Source organism: Denticeps clupeoides, chromosome 3, assembly GCF_900700375.1.
Source record: "Denticeps clupeoides chromosome 3, fDenClu1.1, whole genome shotgun sequence".
Taxonomy (NCBI): Eukaryota; Metazoa; Chordata; class Actinopteri; order Clupeiformes; family Denticipitidae; genus Denticeps; species Denticeps clupeoides.
Window position 1 is genome coordinate 25,117,794 of NC_041709.1, and position 17,823 is coordinate 25,135,616.

At 41.5% G+C, this 17,823-nt stretch overlaps 1 protein-coding gene and 1 pseudogene across 6 annotated transcripts in view; both read left to right on the forward strand.

The window, feature by feature from the left end:
- The window catches only part of rptor (regulatory associated protein of MTOR, complex 1), a 116,054-nt gene that overhangs the window by 42,061 nt on the left and 56,170 nt on the right, over window positions 1–17,823 (forward strand). For all 6 annotated transcript variants that reach the window (XM_028972734.1, XM_028972733.1, XM_028972736.1 and 3 more), the window contains 3 exons: window positions 1,661–1,807; window positions 6,856–7,031; window positions 16,279–16,338. In XM_028972734.1, the coding sequence (XP_028828567.1) occupies window positions 1,661–1,807; window positions 6,856–7,031; window positions 16,279–16,338 (383 nt within the window). The remainder of the gene's footprint in view (window positions 1–1,660; window positions 1,808–6,855; window positions 7,032–16,278; window positions 16,339–17,823) is intronic.
- Window positions 943–1,084, forward strand: LOC114787265 (uncharacterized; annotated as a pseudogene).

The window sequence follows — 17,823 nt, forward strand, 5'->3', positions numbered from 1 at the left end:
TGATGCTGAGCAGGTTATTGGGATACTGGAGCTCCCCCTTTAGGCAATTCTCTGATTTATGAGGTTTTCAGAAGAAACTGAAGACATTTTTTTAAATACCTGGAACATTTGGAAGATACCTTGTGCAATTCTTCAGCTCTTCAAACCAATTATTAAAAAATGTCTTAATTAGACATTTAAAGTGAGTTGGCCTTTGAGTTGATGTATTGCACAACATCCATCCTAATGTGAAATCATTAAATTATGAAACCATCTTGCAGACTGTAACTTGACACCAATGTATATAAAATCTTCTATTTGTGAGAAATGCTTAATTTCTGTTGGCGCAAACAGTCAGGAGGTCTGCAGGTTTGATTGGATTCTCCTGACTATCATGTTGAAGTTGAAGTTACATAGTGAAATGAAATAACGTTTCTCTGGAACCTTGTGCTACATGTAACGTTTGAATGATTAAACAAAGTTACATACTGACAAGTGCACATGAGCGACACAAACTGGGCTACATAAAGTGCAAGCGGGACACAGGCCGTGCAAGAATTCAACAAAAAACATGTAGACAACAATGAGACAGACATCACTAAACTAGTGAAATGAATAAAAATGTGCAAAGTAAAATAGTGCAAAAGATAAGATATTACAATATAACAGAGGTAGTTCGAGTGTGTGTATGTCTGTGTGTGTCAGTCCAGAGTGGAAAGTCCCTGAGTGTTCAGGTGTCTGATGGCCTGTGGGAAGAAACTAGCAGTGGGTGTATGAATAGGTAAGTGTCCATTATGGAGGGAAGAGAGACTCCAATGATCATCTCAGCTGTCCTCACAATTTGCTGTAGGGTCTTGCGGTCCGTTATGGTGCAGTTTCCAAACCAGACAGTGATGCAGCTGGTCAGAATGCTCACAATGGTTATTCTATAGAAGGTGGTGAGGATTGCATTCCTCAGCCTCCGCAGGAAGTAGAGATGCTGCTGGCCTTCTACTCTAGATAGATAGGCCACTTTGGCTGTGCTGACCCCTGCGAATTCCCCAAATGTGGGGAATTTTGACTGCATAATATCTGGTAGTGGGGGACTGCGTTTGCACTCTCCCCTGATATTTTGGGGCAGTGGTGGCCTAGCGGTTAAGGAAGCGGCCCCGTAATCAGAAGGTTCCCGTTTTGAATCCCGATCTGCCAAGGTGCCACTGAGGTGCCACTGAGCAAAGCGCCGTCTCCCTGGGCACCTGTTATGGCTGCCCACTGCTCACTCAGGGTGATGGGTTTAATGCAGAGGACATATTTCACTGTGTGCACCATGTGTTGTGCTGTGTATCACAAGTGACAATCACTTCACTTCGCTGTCCTGGAAGTGGCTGTGAATTTTCTTCCCATGTGCACGCATTTCTGCTTTTAATGGGAAGAGCCTACAAGTCTGTGGCACCCGCCTAGGCTCCACAACCCATTATCATCACTCACCAATTCCAGCACAGCGTCCTCCTAGTTTATTTTTCTGTTCCTTTCACTTGTGAAGGACATTGTTCTGGAGAGGAAAGATCTAGTGGCCTGCTGCTCCCCAGGGCTGGCTCAGTGGGCATTTCAATACTCTTTTTGTTGTCTTTGATTAAAGACCATGTAGAGTTTGGCAGGTGTTGTGACCCTTCTTTCTTCCTTTTTTGTCTCTAATTTTCAGAACTATACTCAGTATATCCCTCTGTCCATCTACGACCTTCAAACCTGGATGGGAAGCCCCTCGATCTTCGTCTATGACTGCTCCAACGCCGGCATCATCGTCAAGTCCTTCAAACAGTTTGCGCTGCAAAGAGAGCAAGAGCTAGAGGTAGGCCTGCGAAAACTCTTTTTTTAAAACTTTGTTATCATCAAAGTTCATCTTCTGGGTCTTTAGAGGTGTTGGAAAAAAGGGGTGGAGGGGTTGCAGTGGCTACTCGCACTAGTGAAGATCTCGGCTTTTGTCATCAATATTGTTATAGCAGGCACTGTTCTCAATTTTATCATTTTGTAAGCATGGTGGATTATAGGGCTGCACGATTTGGGGAAAAAGACATATTGCAATTATTGAGATCAATATTGCGATATGCGATATGATAAAGGACACTTGCTTGTATATCATTGAAAAGGCGCATACAAATTACTAATAGTGAAATGTTTAATTTCAAATGAAACATACAAACTACTTATATCAACTTGAAATGCCCAGTGCTTTCAAAATACAATATTCTACAAAATTAAATAATCACAAAAAAGTCTTTACTTTAAAAAAACATTACTGTCGAACGACAAACCCTGGTAAGGCTAAACAACTGTTTTGATTATATTTGGCCATTATAAAATCCCGTATTATAGTTCTTACGTTTAACCAAAACGTCGTTTGGAGGCTGACTTGAACACAGGGATGCATAACTTTGCTAGCTTAGCTAAGGTTAAGATTTGTAAACTGAGGTAAATTTCTTTAGGAAGCCTTCAAACTAAACAGCTAAGAACAGTCTAAATAGTTAATGCCTAAGTTTAGCCAAAACGTTGTTTGGAGGTTGAATTGAACACAGGAATGCATAGCTTCTCTAGCGTAGCCTAGCTTAGCTAAGGTTAAGACTTATAAAATGGGATTTTATAATGGCCAAATATATTCAAAACAATTGGGGGGATTACCTATGAAATGTAATCCCCCGGGATCTGGTTTGGAGCGTACAGCGGTTTGTACAGCCCCAAGCAGCACAAGAGTGAGGAATTTTTATGCACTTCTCTCCATAGGCATGTATATGCTTCAAACCACAGCAGAGCCTATCGCAATATGGAGGCGACGTTGACGTACGTGTACCCATATGTCTATGCGAATCACAAATCTGAGGTCTCCATTGAACCAAATCGAAAGTCATGTGACCAAACACGTCACATTTAAATCGCAGATTTTTGCGTTTATTTTATCGCACAGACTGACATCGCGATTACGATTGCGATTAGATTAATCATGCAGCACTAGTGGATTATGTGTTTGGGAGAAAACAGTGCCAAGTTGGGGTGGAGGGGGGTGATTAGAATTAGATTACTAGGAATTCAACAATCCCGAAACCATCTAATGCCCAAGATCTTGGATGAAAAAAGTTTTATGATCTAACAGCACTGAATTCCAGAATGAGTTGGCTTACAGTTGACAGTTGACAGTAGAGTATTTCATGCGCCTCCTAAGCCTTTACTCTTCACTGAACAAAAACGGCCAAGGCCAGGTTGAAATTAAAGCTTCAAAGAACATCCCGAGGTGTTCATCGCAGTGGGGGATTAAGGGCTTATGCCACACGGAGAGGAAGTGTGAAAGGAACGAGATAACAAGAGAGAAACGTGGAGCCGATATGTCCGGATATGTTGTTAAAGTGCTGTAAAGTGCTCATCGAACACCCCCACCACCCAGTATCTATAAGTGTTCTCTAGGTAATGCATCTACTTAATGAGTATGCAGCATTAATCAGATTATCTATATATAATTCACTTATTTATTTTGAGCTGAGACACCTAGACCCTTCATTCCTCATTTTGGATGATTTCACTTCACTTCACAGAGGGGCTTGTCAGGCAAGCTTTTCGAAGCATGTTGCCAAATTGCGGTGTTTGGTGTTGTATATGGAATCACCACTAGATGGCGATGTCTGTGTATTCTGTACTGAACAACCTATGGTCCATCAATTTCAACAAATTATGGCTAATAAATTACTATACTATATGTTTTTTTGTGCAATTGCAAAATACAGTAATATGTTAATTATTTACATGATAACTACATTCAACTATTAATACTGATGGTTTCATTTGACGTCAGAGCATTACACGCACACACACGCACAATAACAATGATGATGATTAAAAAGGAACATTTATAATTTGTTCATGTATTGTGCAGCTTCCCATTTACAGAAGTTGTTCCTATGAACTGTAGCTCCATAATTCATATTGCTCTCCCTCCCAGTCCCCACCATTTATTGTGAAGAGGTACTAACTATAGTTTTGTGCAGGCTGGAAGACTGAACCCTTTTTTATGCTTCAGCACCTGTGTGTGTGTGTGTGTGTGTGTGTTTGTTTGTGTGTTTGTTTATGCTCTTTGGAGCTTATGAATAATGAATAAATGGCTGATGAGTCTTACACTGAACAGCAGCCTCCTGTGTTTGAGCTGCCAGCAGCTGTGTGTGTGTGTCTATTATTTTATGCTTTTGGCATTCTCCCAGGAATCTGCTTATGAATTAGTGTCACTCATATTTAATATATTATATAATGTTTAATATATATCTTTGCCGAAATGTAATTGTACCATGAGTTCCCGGGTGAACAACACAGATACTGTGATTGGCATGGTATTTTGTTATATTACTCATATGCTCATATTTTAATATGCATGCATGTTTTGCATAATTCATTGTTCATCTTGGCTCTGATGTCATATTTATTCTGAATCATACAGTTTAATTTATGGATGTAACATTGCATCATAAATTAGCTATTGTGAGTATTAAAAGTTGTAATCTACCATCACAGTGCACTGGGAAGAAGGACGCGTCTCTCATAAAAAAGCAGAGCCTGGAAAGTCGTAATGTATAACGTGGGACAGATGGACACTGTGGTTGGAGGAGCTGAACTGGCCCCGCATAGACTGTTCATTGTTCACTGTGATTAGGTCAGACACCTTGTTAAAAGTCGATGGTCTGATGTTCAAGCAACAGTCACAAAATTGAAGTTATGCAGGTGTAATTATCAACAGGATAATTATCTTTAACTCGACTGAAAATTTACAAAGTCGATCATGCGAAGGGAGAAGCACAATGTTTTGGAATGGCCATCACTGTCCCCTGACTTGAATTTCATCGGAAATCTATAGAATGATTTGAAGCAGGCTGTCCATGCTCAGCAGCCATCACAATGAACTGAACCCGAGAGATTTTGTATGGAAGAAATGTAAAAAAATCCTTCATCTAGAACCCAGCGAACTTTCATTGGCTCTAGGAGCCATCTTTAGGCTGTTATATTTGCAAAAGGAGAATTTATGTAAATTCTCTGTTGGGGTGCCTAAATTTATGCACCTGTTTGTTGTGATGCATGTTAAAAAATTTAAGAGGTGTTCCCAAACATTTTATGACTTGTATTTTTGCATCTTGTTCTATTAAATTAAATTGTGAGAAAACAGAACCATGAACAAATGTCACTCTTTCTGGGACGCTTGGAAGGTCCCAAAAATTTGGCGGATTTCATTGTCCAGATTTGTATTCATGGCATTTGTCCAAATGCTCCAGCTATTTGTCCTTTCAGCGTGTGGCATGAATTGGTTGTGTAAATTATGGTTGCAAATTTACTCCAGTGCCATTGATAAACCACAGTATATCACACACAGATATTCTGAACAGTCACTCCCAGGACACGTGTGTGTGGGGGTGTGTGCGGAGGCGTATGTTGCAGCGTGACTCATCCGACGCAGCCATGGCCTTCATCCGACGAAGGGTTTACAGAAGATTTTGGCACATGGGAGGTTGTTTGCATAGCAGCTGCATCATGTAAAGAATGACTAGATCAAAATCCATCTGTTCCTAAGCAACGGCATCCAGGCAGACATTGATCATGTACCAGAGTAGGAATTTTCTTGTGCAGGTATCATTCCTCCCTGGCAGCCACATACTAAATTAAGGACTCTGAAAATTATATTAAGTGAAATTTGGCAAAAGGATATTAATAAGTTTGTGAAATTTAAAAATGTAGAAAAATAGGGTATATGTACATGTGTGTATATGTATAGTGTGAGAAAATATATATTACAAAAATAATATATAAAGTTTTGTCCATATGCTTCAGGTGACATTGGACATTCTTAATATGGGAAACACTAATGTGGTGGTAAATAGACATTTGGGTTAATCACATTTAAATATGCCCAATATGGCAACAATGACAACAAGATCCTCTCTCCTCCTTTCTTCCCGTGGTGCACATGGACATAAACACAAATTATCATAACAGCGGTAACACCGTTGGGATAATTTATTTTACTTGTAGTAATGAAAGCATTACCTTGTTTGATCCTTTGTGTATTCTCTGTAGTGAATTTACTAATCTCAACAACTGATCATTTTGTTACCCCGTTATAAACAGTTATGTCTAAATAACAGTGGTATTAAAATTTGTATTGGGTTGTCCAGCCTTGGTAATGCATTATCATTCACGAATGGGTTCATTCTAACACTGGATGCCCTGACATAGAGGTTATTGTGAGAGATTAAAGTCCAGAGCTCAGAAGCTGCCCTGACGTGATGGTGGGATTTTTTTTTTTATGCTGGGCCTGCGGTGCACAGCGATAACCCCGGAGGGCTGTTTGAACAGCCTGTTCCAGGCAACGCCGGCAGCCCGCTGTGCACTTCCCAGCTTTCCTGGAAATGCCCCTACCAACCTCATTCCTGGCTTTTACTGTGTAATCTCACTTCCCTCTGTAGGTTTTGTTGGCTGTGCAGCGGCGTTACGCAGCTGTTAGACCTGCTTGTTCTTTCCGGTCCTCTTATTGGCTTATTTGGATCTAAAAGTGGAGCTGCTTCATGTACCCTTCACATAGTTCTTCTTAATGTTTAAAAAAAAAAAAAAAAAAAGTCCAATGTTTGTTGTGAAAAGGACTGTTGTGTTTTGCAATTTATAATTTAAAAAATATATATTTCTACATTATATCTAAAAAAATAAATAACATGTTAATATCTAACAGTTTCTCAGTACTTGAGTAGTCATCAAATACTTTTTGATAGATTTAGTAGATTATTTTCTATACTTATTATTATCAGCATTATGGTTTGGTTCTAGTCACAGTACAAGTTCCAATTTTTCTGCAAAGTTTCAAATTGTCTCACCCAACAGGTGGCAGCCATCAATCCCAACCACCCTCTGGCTCAGATGCCCCTCCCTCCCTCCATGAAGAACTGCATCCAGCTGGCCGCCTGTGACGCCACGGAGCTGCTGCCCATGAACCCTGATTTGCCTGCTGACCTCTTCACCTCCTGCCTGACCACACCCATCAAAATTGCCTTGCGCTGGTGAGGACACGCACACGTATATCCGTCTTTATGGGGGCCTGTGTCATTAAGTGTGTCATTTGTGTTTTATAAATGTACGTCAGGTTTGTTTTTCAGAAAGGATTATACTCTTGGACAGGATGATATAGTCACGATTTAATCCCCCTACTTTCAGTCCGTATTTATTTCGCCAGAAATCCGCCAGAATTCTTTTCTAAAAGAAATACAGTTCTCATAACATGAACACAAACCAGAATGAGAGAAACACACACACTGTGCCTTATTTACACCCACACACACCCACCCTCATGCATTTTCACAACTACTTCTGTGTCATTACTGGTGTATGACAGCCATGAGAAATATTCACAGCTCTGATCAATAGTACAGAGCAGTTATGCAAGTGATGCGGACTCGCCATGAAACTCTGTCACTCGAGGACACTTTGATTTTTATTCCTGCACATGCCTATCTCTGAACCGCACCGTATTGTGCACACCGCACACGACCCTGTAACATGATAAAAAGAGACAGGCACCAGGGGGCGTGGTGCGACTCTTGCGTCTGACGCGAAACCGATTTCATCACCAGCACCGCCGTGCATCTCACACTGAGCAGGTCCAAACCCACCCTGCTTTCATAAGCCGGTGTGTGTGGGCCAGTGTACAGTAATGTAATGAATTTTATGAGGAATCTTTAACTGGGCCAGAGTTGAGTGAGGACGCTGTGGTTTTTCGGTTATTGCTGTGAAACGTGTGGAGTCGGCGCTTTGCGTCAGAGGTACGCTGGGATCAGGAGAATCAGGAGTTCATTAAAGCTCCGCTGATGGCTAATTTCATCATGGCTGGGGTAGCTGAGCAGAGCTATAAGTAATAAATGGGACCTGCTAGGTATGAGTCTTGTGTGTCTAGTCAGCCACTACATTAAAACCACCTTGTGAGGGGGTAAAAAGGTGAGGTTGTGCGTCTGTGGGTCAGATGTATATTTCTAGCACATCCGACAGAATTTGGAGGCCAAGTCAACATTCTCAAGCCACTCCCTGAAACGTTTTTTGCAGGATGGCAGGAAACACCATTTTCATGAATGGGTGTAGGTGGTCTACAGCAATCTGTTGGTAACAACCAGGTAGATCTCACACACACACACACACACACACACACACACCTGACCATACTGGCTTGCCATGATACTGAAGTTTCAAACTCAATACAGATAGTACAGGGGAGACACACTGGAACTTTTTAATAAACTTTTTAATTTAAAAAAAAAATAAGGAATATTTTTTTGAATTTCTTAATGAATCATTAAGATAATACCCTACATAAAAATGAATAAAGATAAAAAAAAAAAACTAATAAAAAAACAAATAAATGAAATACAAACAGAAAAAAACGCTCCTTACTCCTCATGCCAGAGAAGGGAAAAATATATGTGTGTTGAGCAATTAGACAATTGTAAAGCGTAGGGAGAGGGGTGCCATCCACTTCACCTCACCTGTCAGGCGTAGTTATCCTAGTGGGGAGATGAAGATAAAGAGGCAGGATGACCACGAAAGAGAGAAAGGTTAGGAGGGGCTAGTTGGACGTGGGCAAGTTTAGGGGCTTATTTATTTATTTATTTATTTATCCATCTATCCATCTATCTATCTATCTATCTATCTATCTATCTATCTATCCATCTATCCATCTATCCATCTATCCATCTATCCATCTATCCATCTATCCATCTATCCATCTATCTATCTATCTATCTATCTATCTATCTATCTATCTATCCATCTATCCATCTATCTATCTTTAAATCGCTCACATCAGTATTTCTTTTTTTTTTTTTGGCTCTGTTTGCCTTTTCAGGGCCACCTGTCACGTTCTTGACATTGGGCCCTTGTTCAAAGCAGTCAGGCAGCCCTACACCCGGCTGCCTATGATTCCGAATGTCTCCCATGGGTGAGGAGAAGGCTGAGGGCTCTCCCTCTTCCTCCATTTCCTGAACGCCTCTCCATTTACACTACAAAGTGCAGTGGGTGTTAATTGCAGATTCAGCGTAGTGAGTGGCTGTCAGCTTCCGAATTGCCTCATTATTCTGGTTCTGAAGCTGGGGAAGGACGGATGGAAAGAGAACGAGTTGCAAACAAGAGATGAGGAAATTGCATACATGTGCGAGGAGAGGTTTTGGATGAGGGAGGGGAGAAGTGGCAAGTTCAAGAGAGAAAAGGGCAACTTACTGTCACACACTCTTAAGCTCTGTTTTCTAAATTGCCTGACCTTCACTTTAATTTGGGCTCCCATGCAGAACACCATTAATATTTATGTGGCCCTTAAGATTTAATTGGGAGAGGTGCTCTGAAGCCAGAAGTTAGCATTTGTGTTTTAGTCAATCATGGTCCCTTCTTGTCCCACGGTCGCGTTTCTAATATTCCAACTTGCTCCCCAACTGCAGTTCAAGTTGGCCTCAAAGCGAATTCAGAGCTAGTGGTGAGTGTTTTTTTGTGATCACACAGTGTTAGATCACACTTAAGATGAAGGACTTGGTTTGCTCCAGGTTTAAATGTCCTGCACCAGTTGGGTAGCAAAATTGCAGGTTCAAACTTACCACACACCATGGTGGTGCCCCAGGAGGAGCGTCCATCTAACTACTTATTTTCTTGAAGGGTCAACCAGAAAGAGAACATAGAAAAAGGGTTCAAGCTGAAATGTACCATGGAGAGATGGGGCACTATTTTCATGCCGGCACTGGCAAAAGAAGCACTGTGTTTTTGAGTATGTTTGACTGGCGTGGATTTGAATGATCCAGAGTGAGGAAGTTATCAGGCTCCTCCCATTTTTTTCCCCTTACTGGATAACAGCATTCCTCCCTGTAGTGTGAGAGTGTTTGGCTTGCAGCGTCTGAATAAAATATTTTTTTCTTTCTGAGTTACGGCGAGGGGAAGCAGAATAAGTGCAGGAGGAAATGGGGCAAAATACCGAGTGCAGCAAAGCAGAAAATTATTCCGGATGGCGCGCCGGCTTTCCGGGATTTCCCAAGTGCTGCTGAGGTTTCTCAGGGGGGGAATGAGGAGAATACCGCCTCTTTGCTGGAGCAGCTCTTCTGGGCTTCACCTGTGGAGGAATCCGGGTGGGAAAAGCACACTTTTGTCCTCTGTTAAAATTTGAATATCCCTCCTCCTCCTGTGGATCAGCCGCCCTTACAAGCTGGGCCATGCGTCATACATACAGTGTTTGTTTCACTTCAGACATTTTTGGGATAGGGAGGCAATTGTATTGGGGTGATACCTCATTTTGTGTTTTTCCATATAATGGTGTACAGGTGTGCCTTATAGTGAAGTGATTGTCATTGTGATGCACAGCACACGGTGACGCAACAAAATGTCCTCTGCTTACAAACATCACCCTTAGGGAGCAGGGTGTGCTCAGTGGCACCTCAGTGGTACCTTGGCAGATCAGGATTCGAACCGGAAACCTTCTGATTACGGGGCCGCTTCCTTAACCGCTAGGCACCACTGCCCCAAATTGGGCCAACATTGAGAAAACAGACAACCTTTCTCAATGTGGCATCAATTTCAGAAAGCTGAAAAAAGCTGATATTTTCAGTCAGTCATTCCAAGGCATGAACACACAACGTCACTTAATGGACAAGCAGTGTCACCTGGCCATGGCACGCCTTAGTGGCAGATAGTCAGATGTTGTTTGTGAACTTGTTGTGTCTCAGTGTCATCAGCAGACTTGTGTCAAGACACAGAAGTACTGGCAGAGTTCATGAGAGACCCGCAGCTCGACCCACAGTGCCTCATATGGTATGGCCATCAATGTCCCCTGACCTGAACCCCATAGAGCACGTCTGGTACTCCACATGTGTTCATTCATAGTTTTGATGCCTTCAGTGAGAATCTACGAATGTAAACGGTCATGAAAATAAAGAAAACACATTAAATGAGAAGGTGTGTCCAAACTTTTGGCCTGTGCTGTATATAGTGTGTGTGTGAGTGTGTGTGTGTAAAGGTTTCCTACATGTGGCAGTCTATTATACCAAGAGCGATCTGGCGTTTCCTCTGTTAAATTGTTAAACTTTTCAGGATATGCTGTATTTATGTTGTAATGACACACCTGTAGGAATAACAGATGGTTTTTCTGTCAGCATTTCACTCAGCAAATTTGTAAAGGTGGGAATGACCCATTGTGAACCTGGGTGTGAGGCGTCGACGTTCCATCAGCTTGTTTTCCTTCCCACTGGCTCTCGCTCCGAGCTGCTTTTGAAAAACGCAGCCTGGCCGTGCGTCCTCACACTGTCTGCCCCCTCAGAGGATGAAAGCGAGCTCTTGCGTAACACCATGGCGTGCACGTTTCTCGCAGATCCCCGTGGCTTGATGCTCAGCAGCCTGCTTGTCCTCTCACCACACGAACTTGGGAAATCCTGCAGTAATTACACGTCAGCGCGAAAGTCATTCAGCTTCCAGGTTTTGATGATTATGTGCTTGCCTTGCTTACCTTCTGGACTGCATTTCTATTCCCTTTCACTCCATATTAATTAGCTCGACTTGCCTTATACAGACAATGGCAGGCCTTTTTAGAAAGAGAATAGGACAAATGAACAGTTATCTGAATTGATATGGTGCAGTGATATATGATCCACATATTGCTAATGAATGATAAATTTTTTGTCAATGGTCATATGCCTATAAGTTAATTATTGACAGATTTCCATGAAAGATTTTGGTGATAGAATGTTTAAAACAATCTGAAAAGTAGGTGTGGCATGTGAGGGGTTGTCTTAAATTGGCAGTACATACATATTTACTGTATGTAGTCCATGGGAAGTTGTCCTGTATTCTGGCAAAGGCAACAAAGGCAAAGCACACCAACAAATAATGCTATTGTTTTTTTTTTTTTTTTTGCTGCTGTTGTTTTTGTTGCATATATTTTGCAATACAAGAAAATTCATGATAGGACATATAACAATAGTAGGGGTGGACAACACTACTAAACAATGCAAGACTGTACAACACTACAGTCAATACCGGGCAAAGTATTTCTATTCTATGGTAGATTCTATGGCTATATTAAACAGAAGAGATGTGAGAATTGTATATAATATTAAGTGTAATAATAAAACCAAGTTTGTTGAAATTGAGATAAGTTTGCGATATTGTGCGATATTGTATTGGGGTGATACACACCTCATGTTGTGTTTTCCATGTAATGGTCTCATTGTGTACAGGTGTGCCTTATATTATTATCTCAGTGTGGCATAAAATGTAACATTCTGTGGGTATAAAAAGCTGGTATTGTCAGTACGTCATTCTAAGTTCATCATTCAAACAGCCATGAACACACAACGGTCACTTAACGGACGATGTAACAAATACAATGGTGCGCCTTTGGGTCGGTGGCAGGCAGTCAGATGTTGCTCGTGCACTTGGTGTGTCTCAAAGTGTCATCAGCAGACTTGCATCAATGACAGACCCAGCAGTGGAGCCCCATGAGTGACAGACCGCAATAATGACCAGAACCTAAGGACCTATGCACTCAGACATCGTTATGCAACTGCCACACAGTTTCAGGCCCGTTTACAAGATGCGAGGGGTACTAGGGTTTCCACACAAACCATTCACAACCCACTCCAACACGTAAGCTTGAAAGCCAGACGACCGTTGCAGGAGACACCACTGACACCAAGACACCGGCAGTTTGCAGTTGGCACAAGACCATGTCACCTGGAAAATGCAGCAGTGGTCTACTACCGGGTCACCTTGCACAGAAATGATGGTCGTCTGGAGAAGGCGAGGTGAACGATACGCTTAGGTCAACATGGTCCCCAGGGTTTGTTTTGGTAGAGGAGGAACAGTCTGGGCAGGCATTTGGTTATTGTACATGGCTCAGTCACTGCACGTTCTTATCACAGAGACATAATAGAACCCATCATCATCCCCCAATTCTGTCAGCAAACCCCCAAATTTCTGTCCATGGGTGATAATGCTCAACCACATCGTGGCAAAATTGTCACAGTTCGACTTCAGGAAGTTGGAGTGCCTCATAAGGTATGGCCATCAATGTCCCCTGACCTGAACCCCTTAGAGCACGTCTGGGACCAGTTGAAACAGAGACTGAATGAACGTACCCCACCCCCACGTGACCTGGCAGAACTGCGTGTATCACTTGTGGAAGAGTGGAACGTACTGCCTCAGAACAACATCATGAGGCTAGTGAGGAGCAGAACTTTTACCTATTTCATCCAAATTCAGAGTAAAAACACTCACGTAAATAACAATATACCTAACTTATTGTGAGTAGTGAATATATAAAATAAAAGCTTGCGTTCAGCCTTTTCTACTGTCCAAATGACATGAATACATTTTTAATCACATTATTTTTTTTCTCTCAAAGATGACAAAAAGGTTTTTTAATAAATTCTAAAGTATTGTTCACTGTCAGTACATTTGTGTGTGTGTTAAAAAAAATCAAGTATGTTTTATTATTATTCTTTTTCTCCACTTATGTCCATACGGTTGTCACTTGAGCATTTTTGGAATCCGAAAAAAAACATTGTCATGAAAAAGTAATTGAAATCTGACTGATGCATGAAAGTATAACATGAAGTACATAGTTCCCGTAAAACTGTGATAAATGTTTTTCCTACATTTACATCTACAATGTTTAAAACTAGTGCAAGTCTATAGTTTCTTTGCTGTCTTTAAGTAGTGAAGCTTCCATATTCCAGAACTTCCTCAGCCACGTGTCTCCTTTTAAAGTCGTGCATAGCTTTTATATTCCAGAACTTTCTCAGCTTTCTCATTTTTTTGTAAATTGTTCTGTAAAAATGTGTAAGAACCCTTGGTAAACCATAATGATGTAGTAATGAAAGATAATGAAGAATAGCATCAATGGCCCTGCAAATAGCAAAATACACCAAATATAATAAAGATCGTGTTAATGTCCGTTTTTGCACTTGAATTCCATAGTAACTATGCTGGTTGAGAAATGACCCCATTTTGTTGTACCAGTTCTGTCACGGGAAATGTCCTGGGAAAAATTCTTGGCGAAAATGAATGCATGGGAATGCTGAGTGGACCTGTTCATAGGGACGACAGAGGGCGGGGGTCCTGAATAAAGTTTAGACATGGCGAGGGTGCTCCTGAGAGAGATGATTACTTTTGGGCTAGAGGTTTTCTCTTTTTTCCTGCTTTCCTTTGGGAATCTGTTGAAGACCCTCTACCCACTTTCTATTGTTCCCTGAGCACAAAGGTGCTGTCTGACATGGCTTTGCAGGAGGTTAAGTGGACTTCCTGAACTGGCATTCTCTGATATGACTTTAGGGACTAATGGAATGGGACGAACTATGTGCAGGGTTCATACGGTCAAAACCCTGGAAAAGTCATTGAAAAAAGATAATCCATGCCATGAAAACTTTTGGAATACGTAATAAACATATGAAGTCATCCATAAGTAATTGAAATCGGATTAACAAATGTATAATGAAGTACATAGTTCCTGTAAGACTGCACAAGATGTTTACAACTATATAAAATTATCACATTTCTATAGTATCTTTGCTTGCTTTACGTAGTGAACCACCGCATGCGCTGCTTCCATATTCTAGAACCATGTGTCTCCTTTTAAAACTCATGTAAGTTACAGCTGATTATCTGTGCCGGAACCTGATCGGATCCATTTTACTCTGGCCTGGGCTGCACAAACTTAGAGGAAGTTAAGCATTTCAGGCTTGACATAAGTTTAGTTTTACAATTTTTTTTTTTTTTTTTTGGTATATTTGACCTTTTGTGATTTTTTTTATTTATTATTTATTTTTATTTTTTCCCCCATTTCACATTTGAAATGCCAGTGAACATATAGTCATAAAATTTTCCCTTAGAGTCATTGAAAAATGCTTTGTAAAAACGTGTAAGAACCCTGCATGTGGCATTATCCCCGACCCCGAGAAGGCGGGATTACAGTTAGCCTAAGTGCTGGGTGAATGTGTTTAATGTGATTTCCCAGTTAGCCCATCTGTGTGAAGAACTGGGACCAGCAGTGTGAATCTTCTTGTTTGGTGTTATTAGCTGGGTGTGTTCTGTCTGCACAAAAGCAGAAAACAATTGAAAGCTCTTCAGAAGAGAAGCATTGGATCTGCTTTAGTACGTGTCATCAGGCCATTCTATCACAACTTTGTGGCCTCTCGACTCAACAACCTCTGTTGCTGCTGCCCAGCAAAATTGGACTTAAGAAAAGCAAATCCTGTTCTAGCAAATGGGTGTGAGTAAAGGGAAAAAAATGAAGCCTGATGGAAAATTCACTTCCAGTAGAGTTTCATTTATAAACCCCTTTCAAACAAGTATTCACATGGTTAATGTTCCAATGCTTTTTGTTTCACCATATATTGTATCAGTGTCTTGCTAACTCAATTGTTATTTTTTATAGTTATATAGTTATTTATATAGTTATACATTTTTATAGTTATAAACCCATAGCCTTAGATGGCCCATTTAATTAAACACTAATCCCAGAAGAGTTGGGACACTGGGCAATGTTCAAGTTTATTTTCTTATATAGAGAACAATGTAGCATCATTTCCCGTAATGAAATTCTGAGACTCCTGTTCCCCCAACTTGTCCTAGTGAATAATAATAAATGTAAAAAAACAACCCACAATAGAACAGCAAAAACTGAGACAATGCACCATTGAAACACCTTAAAAGGTTTGCACGGGCCATGTACTCTACTGTGTAGCAAATCCCCTCTACTTCTAACAGCAGCCTGTAAATGTATGGGAGTTGATGAGACCAGTTGCTGGAGTTCTGGGAGAGGAATGTAGTCCCATGTCTAACATGTGTCATCTTTCCCATGTCATTTTCATTCCTGTATGACACTGAAATGCAAAATACAAACAGTATACAGGGACACAATGGAGCAAATTGGGGACACAATGTTTTACATGTTTAGGATTGGTTTCTTGCTTCGCCCTATTGCATGGAACAAGCAGGTTGCCGACTAAAATATCCTGGTTCTCATTATCCTGCTTGCCTCAGGAAAAAAGTATATTTAGTGCGTTTATAGCACCACAATGATGCTAAACCTGCAGTAGGTTTGGCCTAGTTTTTCCAGTGTTCAAGTTGTCCTGGCTCCCAGACCTGAAACCTCTTCTGCTATGATCACTCAGGGATGTGGAATTGAGTCCCCTTTTTTTCCCTCTCTCTTTTCTCCATGTTTCTCCCTCCCTGGACTCTTGTTAGTGATGTGTGTGTGCTGATCTGTTCTTATTTTTCCTATGTCTGCAGGTTCTGTATGCAGAAGAGTGCCAAATTGGTACCAGGGGTCACACTGGACTTGATTGAGAAGTAGGTCTTGTTTTTATACCTGTGATCTGTTACTTTTTTGAAAGTGAAGTGATTGTCATTGTGAAACACTGGAGCACAGCAAATGGTGCACACAACGAAATGTGTCTTCTGCATTTAACCCATCACACTTGGTGAGCCATGAAAGGCTTCGGCATTCGGCATTTACGCACTGGGCCACCACTGCCCCACAGTTCTACGCATACAGGGGCTCCTTTTGGCTTTAGCCTGGAGAGGTGCTTGAGTATAGTATGATTGAGTCATATGGAATCAGATTTGTGGCAAAATTTAGAAACAAAACTAATATCAAGTGAAAATACGACGTTTTTTGACAACATACATTTTTGCCTACATCTTGCTCTTTTTCATTTGCGCTTGTGAGACTTTCAGTTACGCTGTTTGTTTTTACAGTTTCACTGCTGGCTTTTCAGTTTCTCTGCCCCGTTTTATGTTTATACTGCCTGAGGATTTGGTTTGACTTCTGGCACAGTTGTCGTGTGGGTGGGGCTTTGCCTCTTTGGCCAGCAAGTATTTGAGTGACAGCTCTGTTCCCCGGAATTCTATCACTGCAAGACATGTGGGTTTCAAGAACATGCAGCTATTAGCCATCACAATATGGCTCACATCATAATCAGCATATTTAATCAATACTAAAAAATGGTTCATTGTGCAAATGATCGTGTGTACAAATTTTATTCCATATATGATCGCAAATGGCAAATGGCTGTTACTACTGTGCACGTGCATCTCGCAGCAATAGGCTTCAGAGTTGTGATGGGAAGTTCGGCTCTTCAGAGTGCCTCATATTTTAGCCTTGGCGAATATGATTTATCAACACACAAAGCATTCATATTTGACAAGTTAAAGTGAAGTGATTGTCACATGTGATACACAGCAGCACAGCACACGGTGCACACAGTGAAATTTGTCCTCTGCATTTAACCCATCACCCTGAGTGAGCAGTGGGCAGCCATGACCGGCGCCCGGGGAGCAGTGTGTGGGGACGGTGCTTTGCTCAGCGGCACCTTAGAGGCACCTTGGCGGATCGGGATTCGTACCGGCAACCTTCTGATTACTAGGGTGGTAGTAGCCTAGTGGGTAACACACTCGCCTATGAACCAGAAGACCCGGGTTCAAATCCCGCTTACTCCATTGTGTCCCTGAGCAAGACACTTAACCCTAAGTTGCTCCAGGGGGACTGTCCCTGTAAATACTGATTGGAAGTCGCTCTGGATAAGGGCGTCTGATAAATGCTGTAAATGTAAAATGTAAATGTAAATGATTACGGAGCCGCTTCCTTAACTGCTAGGCCACCACTGCCACTGCCCAAAAGCTAAAATCCAAGGCGACGGATGTCACAAGAGCCGGCTCTGTGAAAAGGTTCCACTGGTTCCAGGGTAATGGAGCGGTCACTCAAATACTGTACCTGCTGGCCATTGGGGCGAAGCCCCTGCCCCACCAGAGAACTGTGCCAGAAGTCCAACTGTA